This window comes from Caretta caretta, chromosome 6, assembly GCF_965140235.1.
Source record: "Caretta caretta isolate rCarCar2 chromosome 6, rCarCar1.hap1, whole genome shotgun sequence".
Taxonomy (NCBI): Eukaryota; Metazoa; Chordata; order Testudines; family Cheloniidae; genus Caretta; species Caretta caretta.
The window spans coordinates 86,952,172-86,968,982 of record NC_134211.1 but is presented as its reverse complement, the minus strand read 5'-3'; the positions used below and the strand labels follow the sequence as shown (position 1 = coordinate 86,968,982).

Sequence of the window (16,811 nt, the reverse complement as noted above, 5' to 3'; positions counted from 1 at the left end):
CGCATAACATCAGGAGTCCTAGCAGTTTGAGATATAGCTCTATGGTGGGCCTCCTGCGACTCCGGAGAAAGAAAATAAATTACTGAGTGGAATCAGAGAACTTTTCTTAGCACTGATGATGAAGCCATGCACCTGGAGGTGATTCAACATCCAACGTGGGGGCCTGTGCACTGCTGACTCTGATGGAGCTCTGATCAGATGTCATCCAGAAAGGGGTACAGATGAGCTCCTTGCAACCTGAGTCTGGCTATTATCACCACCAGTATCTTTATCAAAATCCTGGAGGCCAAGGACAGGCTGAACGGAGCATTCAGTACTGATGTCTCCTGACATAGGTGAATCTCAGAAGGCTGTAGTGGCATGGTGTGATTGGAATATGGAGATATGCACCATTAGATCTACTGAAGTCAAGAAGTCTCCTCCCTTCACCCCACTAATTGAGCCTTTTGAGGTGATCTCTGATACCCCCCATGCATTTCTGCACAATGAAGAAGATGGAGTAGAACCCAGAGAACTTTTCTTCTGAGGGAACACTCTCTATTATTCGGATATCCAGAAGATGAGATATTTAATTCTGGATCAGATTGTGTTATATGGCATCGTTGTAGCTGTATGAAGAATGCATGGGGTGGAGCCTGCAACTCAGGGCGCATCCATTGTTCACTATTTCCCTGGCCCACTTTTCTGTGGTCAATGAAAAATTCCTCTAGGAAATGGGAAAACCTGCCCCATAGCTTCTGCTCTGGGCGGAGGCCTATGTGATTTTTGTCAAAGTGGATTTTTCTGGAGGGCTGAGGTCCCTCTGGACTTTCCTCCAAGACCTTGATTCCACTATTTTCCACTGGGGAATCTGTTGTCCGCACAGTGGTACCAGCAAAGGGACAAGGAGAGAAAGGAGTGACTCCTGCTGAAGGCTGGTCTATAGTCTCTCCTGAGGGTCCTTAGTGGGGATGGAGAGACTGTTTGGATATTCTTTTATCGTCAGGCACCACCTTTTCCAGCTTTTCTCCAAAATGCAAGGAGCCTGTAAACTTGGCCAAGCATAGGACCTGTTTAGAGTGAGCATCCACAAAGCCATAGGTGTGCCCAGCTAGTGAGCTGGAAGCCATGGAGCAGGCTGAGCACCTCATAGCATCCATTGATGCGTCACCTGCAAATACTGTTGCTAGGGAGACTTTCTTTAAAGTGGAGCCACAGTCAGGGTGAGCTCTGCCCTTAAGGCTTTGAGATCGTTCAGCCAGGAACGAGATGCTCCTACAAATCAGGCAGTTGACAGGGACACTCAGAGGAGGCTTCGAAGTCCTTTTGAGAGTGGTCTCCATCTTCTTATCTGTGAGGTCCATAAGGTAGAACTCCCCCGAGGGAATACCATATCCCTGGCAAGGGATGCTTCAGCAGCGTCCACCTTCAATGTCTCTGCAATAAAGCCCTTTGGTTCTTGAGTATTATATAGCCTGAGGTCGCTCTTGTTAATGTGGTTGCTCTTATCAGACTCGTTCCATTCATCCCTAATCACTTCATCGAAGGCAGAGTGAAGGGGTATTGCCATCTCAGGGGAAGTTTTTGAGGTGAGAAATTGACTCTAGGGCTTACTCTCAGGAACCTGCTCAGGTTTCAGAGGCAGACAATCCACCTTCCTCAGAGAAGGAAGAGTGAAGGAGAAAGAGGAGTCAGGGAACCTATATCGCCTGGATTTTTTTAACTTTTTCTTTCCCTTTTTATGCTTTTTAGATTTTTTTTTAAACCTTTTTGTGCACTTTGGGAGCACAGAAGCTCTGCTGCAGATTTGGTTAGGACTTTTGTGGCTTGCCTTCCTTAGAGCCTGGAATCCTCTCAAGAGGTCTGTCTCAGAATCTGCCTATTGGGTCCCATTTCCTCTGAGAGCAGGGAGGAGGAAACTCATGGTCAGAGCCCTCCTGAGCTTGGGAGGGAGGGGGCTGATTAAATGCCCTGCTTCTTTCTCCACGGTGCTCTGACCCACTTTAAGACTGTGGGAGACAGGACTTGTGGCCCCAAAAGCCTCCCCCTTTTGTTCTGCAGTGGTCCCCTGGTACTTACCCCTGAGTCGAATGGTCCAGGTCCTCCTCGCTTTTGGAGCCTCTCCCAGCTCTGCATTGGGGTTCCTGATCCATTTTTCCCCAATTGGAGTCATGGCTGCCTCAGTGACTGAGTGACCTTCACCCACCTGTCTGACTCGTAGTCATGGGACTTAACAGAGGTTGGATGCAGGGTGAGCACAACTCACTATCTTCCAAGCCTGAGAAGGCTGCCTCATACATAGAGCACCACTTGGATTTGACCTGGTGCTTTCTTGGCTGCTCTGCCATGCCTGTAAGGGGCAGAGTAGCCAGCAGGGAAGACACTGTAGTGGAAACTCAGAGACGGTTAAACCGGAGAGGTTAACCAACCCAGGGAGGAGGAGGAATACGGAGAAAGGAGAACACTGCTCCCCACTACCCAGAAAACTCAGCAGAAAAGTTAAAACAGAAGGAGTAAGGATGGAAGCAAACGAAACTGCTACTGTCTTCTGCTGCAGAGGCAAAGAATCTGATGGCAAGCAGAAGTACACTGAGTTTGGCCATACCAGGCAATGCCAAAATACTGATCCGCCTCCATGAGCTGCAGAGAGATATAAGCACCAAGGCATCCAGAACTGCAGGAGACACTGGGCTACAGATATTTGTATCCTATAAGGCAAATTTCTCAACATAATGTTTCCTGCTGTGCAATTTTTCCTTCATTGCCTATATTTATTTTATACAGCATCTGCAATATTTGATCAGTTAAGACTAAAAGCAATCAATTCCTCTATGAATAAATGGACTTACAAAGAAAGGTGGAATAGAAACCAAAAGAAACTATAATTAATTGCACTAACTATTAATATTAATGGGGATTTTTGCTCAAAAGTTGATGGCATGATCTGGTCTATGGTTCCTACAACGTGTGACCTGAAAACTTGAAAAGAGATATACAACAAAGACATATACTACTCAAATACATTACACATCTCTCAGCTGCTCAGTTTACAACTGTGAGCAACACTAAGAACTTGTCTAAGCTTAAATGTGTAACCATATATAGCTAGATTGTATGTTACAGAAAAACAAAATATACACACAAATATATAAGAACTTTTATTTACTCAAGGACCCACTCAATACAAGCACTTAACTTGAATAGTTGATTAATCGTGTTTATTATTTGTAGTACTTAGGGATCAACCAAGAACAGGGCCCCTTTGTGCTAGGCACTGTACAAACAGAGTAATGTACTGTCCTGGCCCTCAAAAGTACTTGCCATTGATTTCAATGGGATTTTGGATATGTCCAGTAGTAGGAGAAGGAGATCCAGGGGGAAACAGAGGAAAAGAATTGCATATTTGACTTTTATGGAGTATTATAAATGTTTTAAAACACTATTTAGTTTCCTTTCACTTTTATCAATTTGAAACATGAACTGCCTATCTGAGCAAGACAGCAAGCAAACACAAACACAATAATTATTATGTTGTAACATTCCTAGATAACACTGAACTTTACCAGGCTCGGCTCCTGAAAACTTGTCACTATTTCTTCATTAGCTTGAGATTCAGTCTTCTTTTCCTGAGATTCAGCTGATGTCTGCTTTGCAAACAAGAAAGAAAATTAAGTATGATTTTATGACTTATATTTTTATCCTACAGAACAAAACACCAACAAAGTGATATATTCTCATAAGCATGAGTTTTGTTTTTCACTGCAAACACTGATAAATTAATTTGCAACTAGTAAGTACATTTATGGACAAATGATCTTAGGCCCCTATCCTACAACCACTTTTGCACATGCTTAATTTTACTACCATGAGCAGCCCCTCAATGGACTTACGTATGGTAGTAAAGTTAAGCACAAGCAAAAGCATTTGCAGGATCAGAGCCCTAAAGAGCAGGATGTTGAGTAATTTCTTGATGCACCACCTCACATGCAGAATTCTGCAGGCAGAGCCAGCAAAAGAGTTACTACAGGGTTTAGAAGGATGCTCAGCTCCTTGCAGAACTACTCATCCTCTTGTGAAGTTGGGGTGTGGAGCCACACCATGTCTGTGCTCAACATATGCCATTTTGTTTCTGGTGCACCAAAGTAGAAGCACCAACTCACCATGTTAAGTAAGGTGTGCATTTCTTTACTCCACATGGTTGCTTCCTATGCATCTGCCAAGTATGTGCAGATAACTCAGCAAGTGTGCATTTACCCTTTGTGACATATAGGGGTTTTGGGGGTCAAGTCCTAAAGACAGCACTAGCTAGTGTGAGTTTCATAGCTAAAGCTATATTTGAGAAACGTTCTGAAATAAAACATGCTTTAAAAATCACAAAGAAATTGGAAACATTTATAATCTAAACAATTCACAGACGCAAATAAATACAAGAGCTCATTAAAGCCCTCAACAAAACACGTTAGAGACCAAAAATGGAAGAAAAGAAAAAAGAACCCTTCAGCAACAAAACGCCTACTGGGATTGAGACAACTTATTTTTAAGTTAAATGTACAATTTTTCAAGACAATGCCATTTTCTCTTATTGGATACATTTTCAATCTAGTATAGTGAAGATTTTAAAATATACAAGCAAACAGTTTTTTGCATGTAATACTCAATTTAATTTTAATCTACCGAGTAACATTTCATTGAGAGTACATTAATAAATAAGCATCAGAGACCATGTATTTTCAAAATTTTGACTTATCAATGATGTTGAGTAAAAAAGCTGTCCAGAGGCCAAGAAAAAGAGAGCTGGGTCTACTACTATCCCACAAATTTAATCTGAAAAGCAATGGAAAGCTATACAATGCTCTGAAAGGGACCCTGACATATGTTTATTACAACTACCTTTATAATTCACCAATGACTTGCAACAACAGACAAAGGAAAAACTATGCTTTTCAAGGCATTAGGTAGTTTTTCCCTGCTTCAGAGGCAAGGAACTGAACTGTGCAGAGAATTCATTGTAACCAAAATAAATTCCTCTGTTTAATCTCACAGTTCTATTTTTAATTCTTAAAGTCCTGCTAATGTTATCTACCTTTAATAAATGTTTTTCACTATGTATGAAAATTTGATATTTTACATAGCAGTTTTATTTTACCTAAGAGATCACATTTGTTCTTCAATAGATAGAAAATGTTAAAATAAGTTTAAGGAAGAATCTATATTTATATTTAATCTATATTCTATTTATATGCAGTAAATAGGCATGCCCTGAAAACTCAAAGACCAGCACTTCAGCTGTACTAAATCAGGATAGCACCACTGATTTACACATGCTGAAGAGCTGGCCCAAAACATGTTTGCATTCTGTGGAAGTCATAACATGGAATATACAACATGAAGATCCCACTAACACTTACATTTTGAGTAGTAGGTATGCTTAAAGGTATAGGTTTCCAATAAAAGAATACAAAGATGTTGCTATTCTTCCTACTAATGGTCAAAAGGTGTATCTTAAAGCAGTGGAATGAGAGAATAGCTCCTGACATATAAGAACAGGTAGAATACATTCAATATCATCTTCCCAAGCTGGAACACACAATCTTCTTCCTTTTGCAACACCTGCACATATTTCCCCCCTTCATAGGGGAAGAGGAAGTCCTGTCCTCACCTGCCTCCAGCCCAGCCGGGATTAACACCTAACCCGACTCAGGGTAGGAGCCACTGGCTGAGAAGTCCCCAGCCCTGTGGTGATTTCTCTCTCTGCTGATGCTCCAGGTGCCTGAAATGATCTACCTGCACAGCTAGAGAGTGGTGCCTGACTGCTCTTGCAGCTTCCCTTTGCTTCCCTGTCAGAAAGTCATTTTTCTGCGGGGAAGCAAAGAAATCTGCAAAGGACATGAATTCTGCACAGAATTCCCCCAGGAGTATATATCACAGGCCACCAACAGCACGCAGGACCTGCACACTAAGGATGAGGGAAACAGTAATAAGAACACGTGTCTATATAGAACATCTCTTTGCACAATTAGATTATTTTGAGCTGATTAGGTTTTTTATAGAAGATTTAAGCAAATAAGTTAAACATCAGAGGTCCCTACCTCTAGGCCACCATCACCAGGCAATTTCCCATAGCATCATGACAGAAGTGTGTATTGAAGAGAAATTTGGAGGAAAGTGTAGTGGCTTACCAGACTATTTCAGGGACAATATACCATGCATAACCGTTGCATGGAAGATTGTGTGATGGTGCTTGTGAAGCAAGTGAATAATTGGGCAATGTAGGATAAAGAATAGCATTATTAGTAGAGCAGAGGAGATGGGGCGTTGACACAATAAAGTACATGTACAGATAAGAAGGATGGGTCTAAATTGAGAAGGGCCTTAACAAGTCTGGAACAGACAGCTTCTGAAGGAGAAGCCAGTGGAAGGACTCAAAGAGCAGGGTGCTGTGTTCAGACATACAGGTCAGGAAGATGACCTTAGCAGGAGTATTTTGAATATACCTCAGGTGAGCGTCAGGAAGTGAGGGTGAGTGTCAGGAAGACCAGAGAGAAGGAGGTTGCAATTATCAAGATGGGCAAGAAAAAGAGCCTAAACAACAGTGAAAAGACTAACAAATTTATTCAAGTCTTCCTTTTCTTTTTGCGGATACAGACTTTTTGCGGATTCGGGGGGAGGGATAGCTCAGTGGTTTGAGCATTGGCCTGCAAAACCCAGGGTTGTGAGTTCAATCCTTGAGGGGGCCATTTAGGGATCTGGGGCAAAAATTGGGGATTGGTCCTGCTTTGAGCAGGGGGTTGGACTAGATGAACTCCTGAGGTCCCTTCCAACCCTGATATTCTATGATTCTATGACTAACACGGCTGCTACTCTGAAACCAATGAAAAGACTGAATCTTAGATATGTTATAGAGGAAGGACCAGCAACATTTGGACACAGTCTGAAATGGATGCTCAGGTCTGCATTCCAAAATAATGTTACCATTCCTTTAGCAATTAAACAAAAAAGCAGAAGCAGTACAAGAAAAGGATGGACATCAGTTCCATGACAACCAATAGCCCTTGTAATCACACTTGTAATGAAAAAAAACATTATGTTTCTTTTACAGAAGAACAGTGAGGAGCCAAGTAAGAGCTGTGTCCACAAGTAACCAGAAAAATAAAGATGAGAAAAGTCTGACCTTCCTGCTTGAAGGCCTGATCCAAATCCTATTCATATCAATGAAAAGACTCCCATTATCTTTACAGGAGTTGAATTGGGCCTCAAGGAAACAGTGAAAAAGAGAAAGTTTAAAAAATCTGCTTATAGTGTCTGTATGAAACTGTTCTCACTTAACCACCTTTCATGTATTGCTTGCTGGTAAATTGGTGGAAAATGCATGCTCAGTCAATTTCAGCATTGCCGCTTAAGCTTGCAGGTATAGTATTAGTATTTATATCTTCTACAAGAATTGCTTCTCAACTAATGGTGCACCATACATAGATCTATCCAAAAGCATAAGCCAGTTATGTCCGAACTATAATTTAAACCTCAACTAGAACATAAAGAATGTAAATAGCAAACATTAAACTGACATAAATATCATGAATAGATGTAAATGTCAAAGGGAAACAGACCTGGTCAACAGTGACTAACCCTTACTAACCCACTTCTGAAGCACAGTAAGTGATTAGCCAAACTATTAAGCATAATGGAGAAGATCACAACAGGCCATCATTCTGACATGGACTCACAGTACCCAGAGACAGACAGACAGCCACACACACATAAGTTAAAAAGATAAAAATACTGTATATTTGGTGTTGGTTTGATACTGTTCATTACACAGTTCTTGTATAGTAACAATATTTGCATGCTCAAATTTTTGTGGTTATTTTACCAAGATTTTTATTTTACTAACAAAACAGTTTTTCTTCTATCCATATAACCCAAAAAGTTATTTGGACCGCCAAAGAATTATTGTACTGTAAAAAATAAAGATGACCAGCTGCAGGTTGTTTAATGCTGAACAAAAGAAATACATTTCTGCAATGAATATAAACTGAATATAAAGTCAACAAGTAACTTGGTAACTCAGTATATTAAGAGTTAGCAAGCACTGACAATCAAATTAAAATTATAATTAAAATTCTACTTCTCAACAAAACATGGTGGGAACTATTATTCATAACTAGTTCCCCTTAAGGAATCCAAAGAAAACATGGTTGAGGGGTCATGTCCCGCTGCTGGGCTGGCATACTTTTCCCTGGATAACAGTAGTCTTTTTAAGGCTGCTGGGTAAATTGTGGTCAACCTTGTAACAATATAATAAGCTAACAACATTAAGTAGCCAATGCCAATCAAGAATGAGATAATAAGAAGGGGAAATATGTAAATAAATAAAATCTCATTTAATTACAATAGCTTGTTTTCATTTCACTACATGTATTTCTTGGATATTTCTATTTCACCTAAAAGAATAAATTTCATACCTTGTTTGTAAAGGCAAGGACTGAAACTCAGCAAAAGATATGAGATAAGTTGTGCATAACAGATTAAAAATAATTGCTAGACTCTTCATCCTATTTCAAAAGTTACTTCAGTTGAGAAAATACATGCTGCAACTGCCTTTGACTTTACATAACTTAATCAACAATTGTTAGAGCAGCATTCACCCTTGTTAAGGCTCAGATCTTCTAGATAATGAAAATGCTAAAGAACAACCAGACCTGCAAAGACTCTCCATTTTAGATTTTTTTTTTTAACCTGAACCTGTCAATGAAAAGTTTTAAGTGAAAGGAATTCAAGATCACTGTACAGATTTTAAAAAGTGCTCTCCGCCCAGCAACTCCCATTGAAAACAATGGAGAATCTCTCCTCCCCACCTCAAACTGGGGACTGAGCTTTTTTAAAAACCTGGCCACTTATTTAGGTGCCTAAATAGGAACTACAGGTTATTGGGCCCTTTTGAAAATTGGGCCTAAGACATGTGTAGTTCTTATAAATAGGTGACAAAAAGTAATGTAGCATAAAACTAATAATAATTTTTATTGCAAACTGAACAGGAAGTCACAATGGGATGTGCTCACATATACTACTGTTTAAAATAGAAGTTCAGTTAACTTACACAATTATTGTTGCTCTCCTTCTAACTTTTGCATTTAATCAAACTACATGATGTTGGTTATCTCAAGTGAATTTATTGATCCTAACTGTATTGACAGCAGTAGCGAATCATAGAATATCAGGGTTGCAAGGGACCTCAGGTGGTCAACTAGTCCAACCCCCTGCTCAAAGCCAAGCCAATCCGCAACTAAATCATCCCAGCCAGGGCTTTGTCAAGCCTGACCTTAAAAACCTCTAAGGAAGGAGGTTCCACCACCTCCCTAGGTAATCCATTCTATTGCTTCACCACCCTCCTAGTGAAAAAGTTTTTCCTACCATCCAACCTAAACCTCCCCCACTTCAACTTGAGACCATTACTCCTTGTTCTGTCATCTGGTACCACTGAGAATGGTCTAGATCCATCCTCTTTGGAACCCCCCTTCAGATAGTTGAAAGCAACTATCAAATCCCCCCTCATTCTTCTCTTCTGCAGACTAATGATGTTCTCTGCCTACCCATAAAATGCATACAGTCACACAGCTCCACTAATTTGCCTCACCTTGTTCTAGGGCAAGCACCTCTGCATGAAAGAGTAGTTCAGTCTCCATGCCCATTTATTCCTGGGATTCTCTCATGATATTGCCAACACGGGTGCCAGTTGCAATAGTGGTTTTGGTGAGGGGGCTGGACTAGATGACCTCTGGAGGTTCCTTCCAGCCCAAATTTCAATGATTCTGCATGATCACTTGACCACTTGGAAATGGAATAAGATCTTCTTTCATCAACTTATCTCACACAGGCCAACGAGCCATCTGACAGTAATATCTACTGTCCTGGTTACAGAGTAACAGCCGTGTTAGTCTGTATTTGCAAAAAGAAAAGGAGTACTTGTGGCACCTTAGAGACTAACCAATTTATTTGAGCATGAGCTTTCGTGAGCTACAGCTCACTTCATCAGATGCATACTGTGGAAACTGCAGAAGACAGAACTACAGAAGTCCTGGTTAGAAACTGAATCAGTAATCACCAAGTAAAAAGGCTCTGTATCCAATTAACAGTCTTCTGTAGCATTTTTTTTAATGCTTGATGCCTTATTGTAGTCTTTTACTGTAAACATTACCACATTAGATGAGAGGAATCTCTAACACCACATTAATAAATCTAACAATAACATATTAACAGTTTTTCTGTGATTTCACAATGCTGAGCAATAACTCAAAACTGACACCCTTAATATTGTTACCTTATAAATATTTAACACTTATTAATCTGTCAATATCAAACATATCCCTTTAAAAGGGAAACAGAAAAACCATCGAAATAATAAGCAATGTAAAGGACCAATGTCCAAAAAGAGGCCCTTAAATGAAGTTATATTTTAACTGGTTTTAACATTGGCTTGATTTTACTTTTAAAGGACACTGCAAATTGACAGTAAGATACAATGAAGGAAGCTCTATAACACATCAGTGTTTTTATCCATTTGTTTTGTCTGGCCTCTGTGTTATAACACATTGTAGAATCTGAAAAACAAATATACAACTTTTCTAAAAGTAATATTTACTCAACAGAAAATATTGCTCTTGTTCTGGTTCACCTACTTCCATTTTTATGCTGTAGTTCCGGCCAAGAACACTCTCCAGGAGTTCTTTGATCATCTCGTCTGAGGGAGACTGAAAAGTAGACTGCAGAGAAGCAATTATTTCATCAATAGACCTTGCAGCCACTCTCACAGGCAACTTTGGTGTGGAAGTAAGCTCTTCTGGTTTGCTCTGCTGGAAGTTCTTCTCGTATATTTTTGAACTGTCTGGTCTAGTTATGTCTCTAGCCTCTTCCAACTGCTCTGAAGCAGACCTCACACTTGGATGGCTGCAGGAGACACTGCTTCTTTTACTCAGTGCTCTTCCCGGCTCAACAACTGAATCTTGTTGACTTGCTTTTGAAAGTTCTCTGCATACTTTCTTATCTTTTTTCCTAATAACTATTTCCTTTTTAGAAGCCTTTTCACTTGAATCAGAATCTGTAGAACTAGATTCATCACTTTCTTTACTGTCATTGCTAGCTTCTTCGGTTCTATTTGTTTTTACAACCTGAATGTTTATCTTTAGAGAATGGGCTCTAGCCTGCACTTTTCTAGTATCTTTGACTTTCTGTAACAGAATGGGGGGCTTATAAGTTACTAGTCTTGGATGAAGAATGAGTTTGCGATATTTAGGCTTCCGAGGTGGTGCTGGTTGTTTTAACATAGTGATTTTTTTAGTGGTACCTGCTAAAGATGCTATTACTGGCATCTTTACACTTGTACTTCCATGACTACAACTACTATTTTCCACATTTATTTTTTCAGAGTAACTTTTCTGATTTTTGTCAGCACTGTCCTCTTTTACAGAAGATTTATTCCTTTGAGTCATCGTGCTGAGATCACGAGTTTGTTTTTTCATGTCTCTTACTTCAGGAGAGATTCTTACTTTTCTGTGAATTTCAGAACTGCCAATGAATTCATTAGGGACATTTTTATTTATATTAATGATGGGCTTATGTGGACTCTCTGACCTCTGAAGATGATACTGCTCTAACTGATGTGACTGATCTGGTGTTAAATCTTCCAGTAAAGGCTGAGTGCTCACATTTGTATAAGCAGTAGCTACTGCTTGTTTGAATTTAAGAAAATCCTTCCGAGATTCCTTGCATATAATCTCACGCTCCTTAATCATATTTAGTTCTTCTAGATAACTTAGTCCAAAGTGCTCATGTTTTCTAGCCATTTCCTTTTAATGTATGTGGCCTGTAAAGCAAAACAGAAATGTGTTTATATATGTTATATACAAACATAGACCCCTTAATCCTGCAAAGACTTGTGCACATGCTTAACTTTATGCACTGCAAGTAGTTTCATTCATTTCAACAGAACTATTCACAGTATGTACAGTTAAGCACGTCTGACCAGCCACTAGCACTTTATCTACAGCAACTTGAGCATTCCTACCACTGCTAGCAACTGCTGGAAATCTAGTGTAGAGAAGGCCTAAATATGGAAGTGCTAAATGCAAAAAAATAAAAAGATGGCCTTCACCTGCAATAATAAGTTATCCCCCTCCAAAAAGACAGTACTCTCTCCAATCAAAGAAAAAGATCCCCAAGAAACTTCCCTTTAAACAAGTATCTGGAAAAGATACTCACAGCCCCAAAGGAGACCAGCTACCCCCAAAAAGAGATACAACCTGACCTCCCCAACATGAAATATACCACCCAAGTCCCCCAAATGGGACCCCTCCTAAGCACCCACCCAGCCCCCAAAGACACCCCCTGGCCCGCCCGAAGACACCCTCAAAAAGATATCACCATGCCCCCTGACCTCCCCCCAAAATAACGCGCCCCCAGGCGAAAGGACAGCCCCTGGCCCCGTGGCGCTGAAGGGTCAGTGAGGCCCTAGATCGAGCTCTCTCACCTGCCCCCAGGGAGACAGCTGGGCAAGGCCTGCGTGCCCCGGGCTGGAGGGCAGGGAGGGAGACCCACAGCCACAGCCCTTCGCGCGGGGCGGCGGCTCTGCCCAGGCACAGGGCCAGGGGCGGGGGGGACGCGCTCGGGAACCTAGCAACAGACCAGCTCGGCTCTGTGCGTGCGGCCCGGCGGGAGAAGAGAGGGACCCGCGGGGCGCCTGCTTCCCGAGAGCGCCCCCTGCAGCCGGGGAGGGTCCAGCGCCGCGCGCCTTCCGGAGGCAATGAAGGGCGGAGGGGAGCATGCTCCAGCCCTGCCCGGATTAACCTCTCCCGGTCCCTGCTGGATTTCCCCGGCGGTAGCCAGGGCTGGTCTCGGCGGGGATGCAAAAGGCGAGGCAGCTCGAGCTGATGAGATCCAGGCTTCAGCGAGTAGCGCTGCGGGGCATTGGTGCTGGACTCCCTGCGGAGCGGGTCCAGCTCCTCCAGCAGTCGGTGCAGCTGCACCCGTTTAGGCCAGCCGCCAACGTGGCCCCTGCTCTGCTCATCTCGTGTCACCCGACGAAGGGGGACACTTGGCTGCCGAGGCAGGCGGAGCGGTCTGGCCGCCGGGCTGTGTGAGCTCTGTCTCCTCCCCAGCCCCACGTGCGGACGGAACGGGAAGCCTGGTAGCTGCGATCCAGCTGTGGGAACTGTCCTCTGAGGTTACCCGCTGGCTGAGGGGCAGCGACCAGGGTCGGATGTCTCCCAGCCACGAAAGCAAGCAACTCTCACTCTGATCCTGGATTTTCCTTCAACCTCTTTTCTTCTCCGTATAAAGAAAACTCCGTTGCGCGGTCGCTGATGCTGTGCACTGGCTCTATGACATTTCTACTCGGAGCCTGACTGACAAAATGGCATTCATGGTGTTTCATATTTATTATCTCTCAGAGACTTTCAGATAAAGTCCAAATACCTCTTTCTAACTGCCAGCCCTGCAAACTCAGCGTGGAGCTGAAGGTCAAACTTGAATCTTTCTGGCTCATTCATCAACAGCAATAAAGTTTCGATCACTGGAATTTAACTAAAAAGGTGGCTGAGGACCCGTGGGACAGAACAGAATCCAGTCCTGGCTCCCAGAACTGTATCCAATTTGCAGTGCTAACGGGAGTCAAAAGTAGAGAAAACAGTTGTGAATGGAGCCTTCCTTGTGCTTGCGGTTGCGGATAATAACCTAGTTTCCTATCCATAGAGGTACCCACTATACCTGATATAGCTAAGATCTGAGAGTTCCATGTTAACGCTAATCCTTTTGTGTATTTCTGATTTGGGAGGATGGGGATCCCTTCCTTAAAATAATCACGCCCAATGCAATAGCAAAACCTTTTAGATACTTATCCAAACTGAACCTGGGTATCTCTGAGGCTGGCCCATCATTGTTGTAAATGGTCTTCACCACCAAGGTTTATATATCATTCAAAATGAAAGAAGAGCAATATTTCCCACAAGAGAACCCAAAAGATAGAACAGAGAGACAGATTAATAAATTTGAGCACTTCTGCCCTTCCATTGTTTGTTTTGATAGTCCATCTAAGCCCAGAAAAATGCCTTGTTATTTTCAGGAAGATGTTTACTCCCGAGATGGAAAATGATTCTTTCCCCTCGAAGAGGAAAGATTAAGAATGAGCTCTCAAAACTGGATACTTTCATAAAAAAACAACCTTCCACACAAAATTCCTCATGGATAGATTTTACAGAAACTAGACAAGCCATTTACAACACAAATTTTGCTTCTCTACAAAGGAAAAAGGACACTAAACTATCTAAACTACTACATGCCACAAGGAGCCACAACAGTAGTTCCCTGAACCCACCCAACAATATTGTTAATCTTTCCAGTTATACTCTTAGCCTGGCAGAAGAGTCTGTCCTATCTCGGGGCTTCTCCTTTTGTCCCTCCAGGCCCACAGACATGATACAGTTCTGTGGTGACCTAGAATCCTATTTTTGACGTCTCCAACTCAAAGAATATTTCCAACACAACTCTGAACAACATACCAACCCACAGAATCCTTCCTACCAACACTACAAAAAGAAGGATTCTGGGTGGACTCCTCCTGAAGGTCGAAACAACAGACTGGACTTCTATATAGATTGTTTCCGTCGATGTGCATGGGCTGAAATTGTAGAAAAGCAGCATCACTTGCCCCATAACCTCAGCCGTGCTGAACACAATGCCATCAACAGCCTTAGGAACAACTCTGACATCATAATCAAAAAGGCTGATAAAGGAGGTTCTGTCATCATCATGAATAAGTTAGAATATGAACAAGAGGCTGCTAGGCAGCTCTCTTAACTCCTCATTCTACAGGCCATTATCCTCTGATCCCACTGAGGATTACCAAAAGAAACTACACCATCTGCTCAAGAAACTTCTTGAAAAAGTACGGGAACAGATCGGGGCAGACACATGCCTAGAACCCTGACCAGGGGTACTCTACCCAAGATCCATAAACCTGGAAATCCTGGACGCCCCATCACCTCAGGCATTGGCACCCTAACAGCAGGGTTGTCTGGTTATGTGGACTCTCTCCTCAGGCCATACACTACCAGCACTCCCAGCTATCTTCGAGACACCATTGACTTCCTGAGGAAACTACAGTCCATCGGTGATCTTCCAGAAAACACCATCCTGGCCACAATGGCTATAGAAGCCCTCTACACCAACATTCGACACAAAGATGGACTACAAGCTATCAGGACCAGTATCTCCGATAATGTCACGGCAAACCTTGTGGCTGACCTTTGTGACTTTGTCCTCACTTACAACTATTTCACATTTGAGGACAATATATACCTTCATGTCAGGGGCACTGCTATGGGTACCCGCATGGCCCCACTGTAAGCCAACATTTTTATGGCTGACTTAGAACAACGCTTCCTTAGCTCTCATCCCCTAACACCCCTACTCTACATGTGCTACACTGATGACATCTTCATCATCTGGACCCATGGAAAAGAAGCCCTTGAGGAATTCCACCATGATTTCAACAAGTTCCATCCCACCATCAACCTCAGCCTAGACCAATCCACACAAGCGGTCCATTTCCTGGACACTACTGTGCTAATAAGCGATGGTCACATAAACACCACCCTGTACCGGAAACCTACTGACCAGTATACTTATCTACATGCCTCCAGCTTCCATCTTGGACACATCACACAATTCATTGTCTACAGCCAAGCTCTAAGATACAACCACATTTGCTCCAATCCCTCAGACAGAGACAAACACCTACAAGATCTCTATCAAGCATTCTTAAAACTACAATTCCCACCTGCTAATTTGAAAAAACAGATTGACAGAGCCAGAAGAGTACCCAGAGGTTACCTACTACAGGACAGGCCCAACAAAGAAAATAACAGAACGCCACTAGCTGTCACCTTCAGCCCCCAACTAAAACCTCTCCAGCGCATCATCAAAGATCTACAACCTATCCTGAAAAATGATCCCTCACTCTCACAGATCTTGAGAGACAGACCAGTCCTCGCTTACGGACAGCCCCCCAACCTGAAGCAAATACTCTCCAGCAACCACATACCACACAACAAAAACACTAACCCAGGAACCTATCCTTGCAACAAAGCCCAATGCCAACTCTGTCCACATATTTATTCAAGTGACACCATCATAAGACCTAATCACATTAGCCACGCCATCAAGGGCTTGTTCACCTGCACATCTACCAATGTCATATATACCATCATGTGCCAGCAATGCCCCTCTGCCATGTACATTTGCCAAACCGCACAGTCCCTAGGCAGAAGAATAAATGGACACAAATCTGACATCAGGAATCATAACATTCATAAACCAGTAGGAGAACACTTCAACCTCTCTGGCTACTCAGTAAAAGACTTAAGGGTGGCAATTTTGCAACAGAAAAGCTTCAAAAACAGAATCCAGCAAGAAACTGCTGAGCTTGAATTAGTAGGCAAACTAGATACCATTAACTTGGGTTTGAATAGAGACTGGGAGTGGCTGGGTCATTACACATATTGAATCTATTTCCCCATGTTAAGTATCCTCACACCTTCTTGTCAACTGTCTAAATGGGCCATCTTGATTATCACTACAAAAGTTTTTTTCTCCTGCTGATAATAGCGCATCTTAATTAATTAGCCTCTTACAGTTTGTATGGTAACTTCCACCTTCTCTGTATCTATATATATATAGATATATCTTCTTACTATATGTTCCATTCTATGCATCTGATGAAGTGGGCTGTAGCCCACGAAAGCTTATGCTCTAATAAATTTGTTAGTCTCTAAAGTGCCACA

General features: G+C 42.2%; 1 protein-coding gene across 7 annotated transcripts in view; it reads right to left on the bottom strand.

Moving 5' to 3' along the window:
- TTC6 (tetratricopeptide repeat domain 6) overlaps positions 1-12,810 on the bottom strand; it is a 133,603-nt gene extending 120,793 nt beyond the window's left edge. For 5 of the 7 annotated variants that reach the window (XM_048854943.2, XM_048854942.2, XM_048854946.2 and 2 more), the window contains exons 1-3: positions 12,503-12,643; positions 10,656-11,839; positions 3,543-3,626 (exon numbers count right to left, since the gene is read on the bottom strand). In XM_048854943.2, coding sequence (XP_048710900.2) covers positions 3,543-3,626; positions 10,656-11,819 — 1,248 coding nt within the window. In that variant the 5' untranslated portion in view covers positions 11,820-11,839; positions 12,503-12,643. Of the gene's footprint in view, positions 1-3,542; positions 3,627-10,655; positions 11,840-12,502 lie in introns of all 7 variants that reach the window. The other 2 variants (XM_048854948.2, XM_048854945.2) reach the window with 2 other exon arrangements.
- Positions 12,811-16,811: the final 4,001 nt, after the last annotated feature.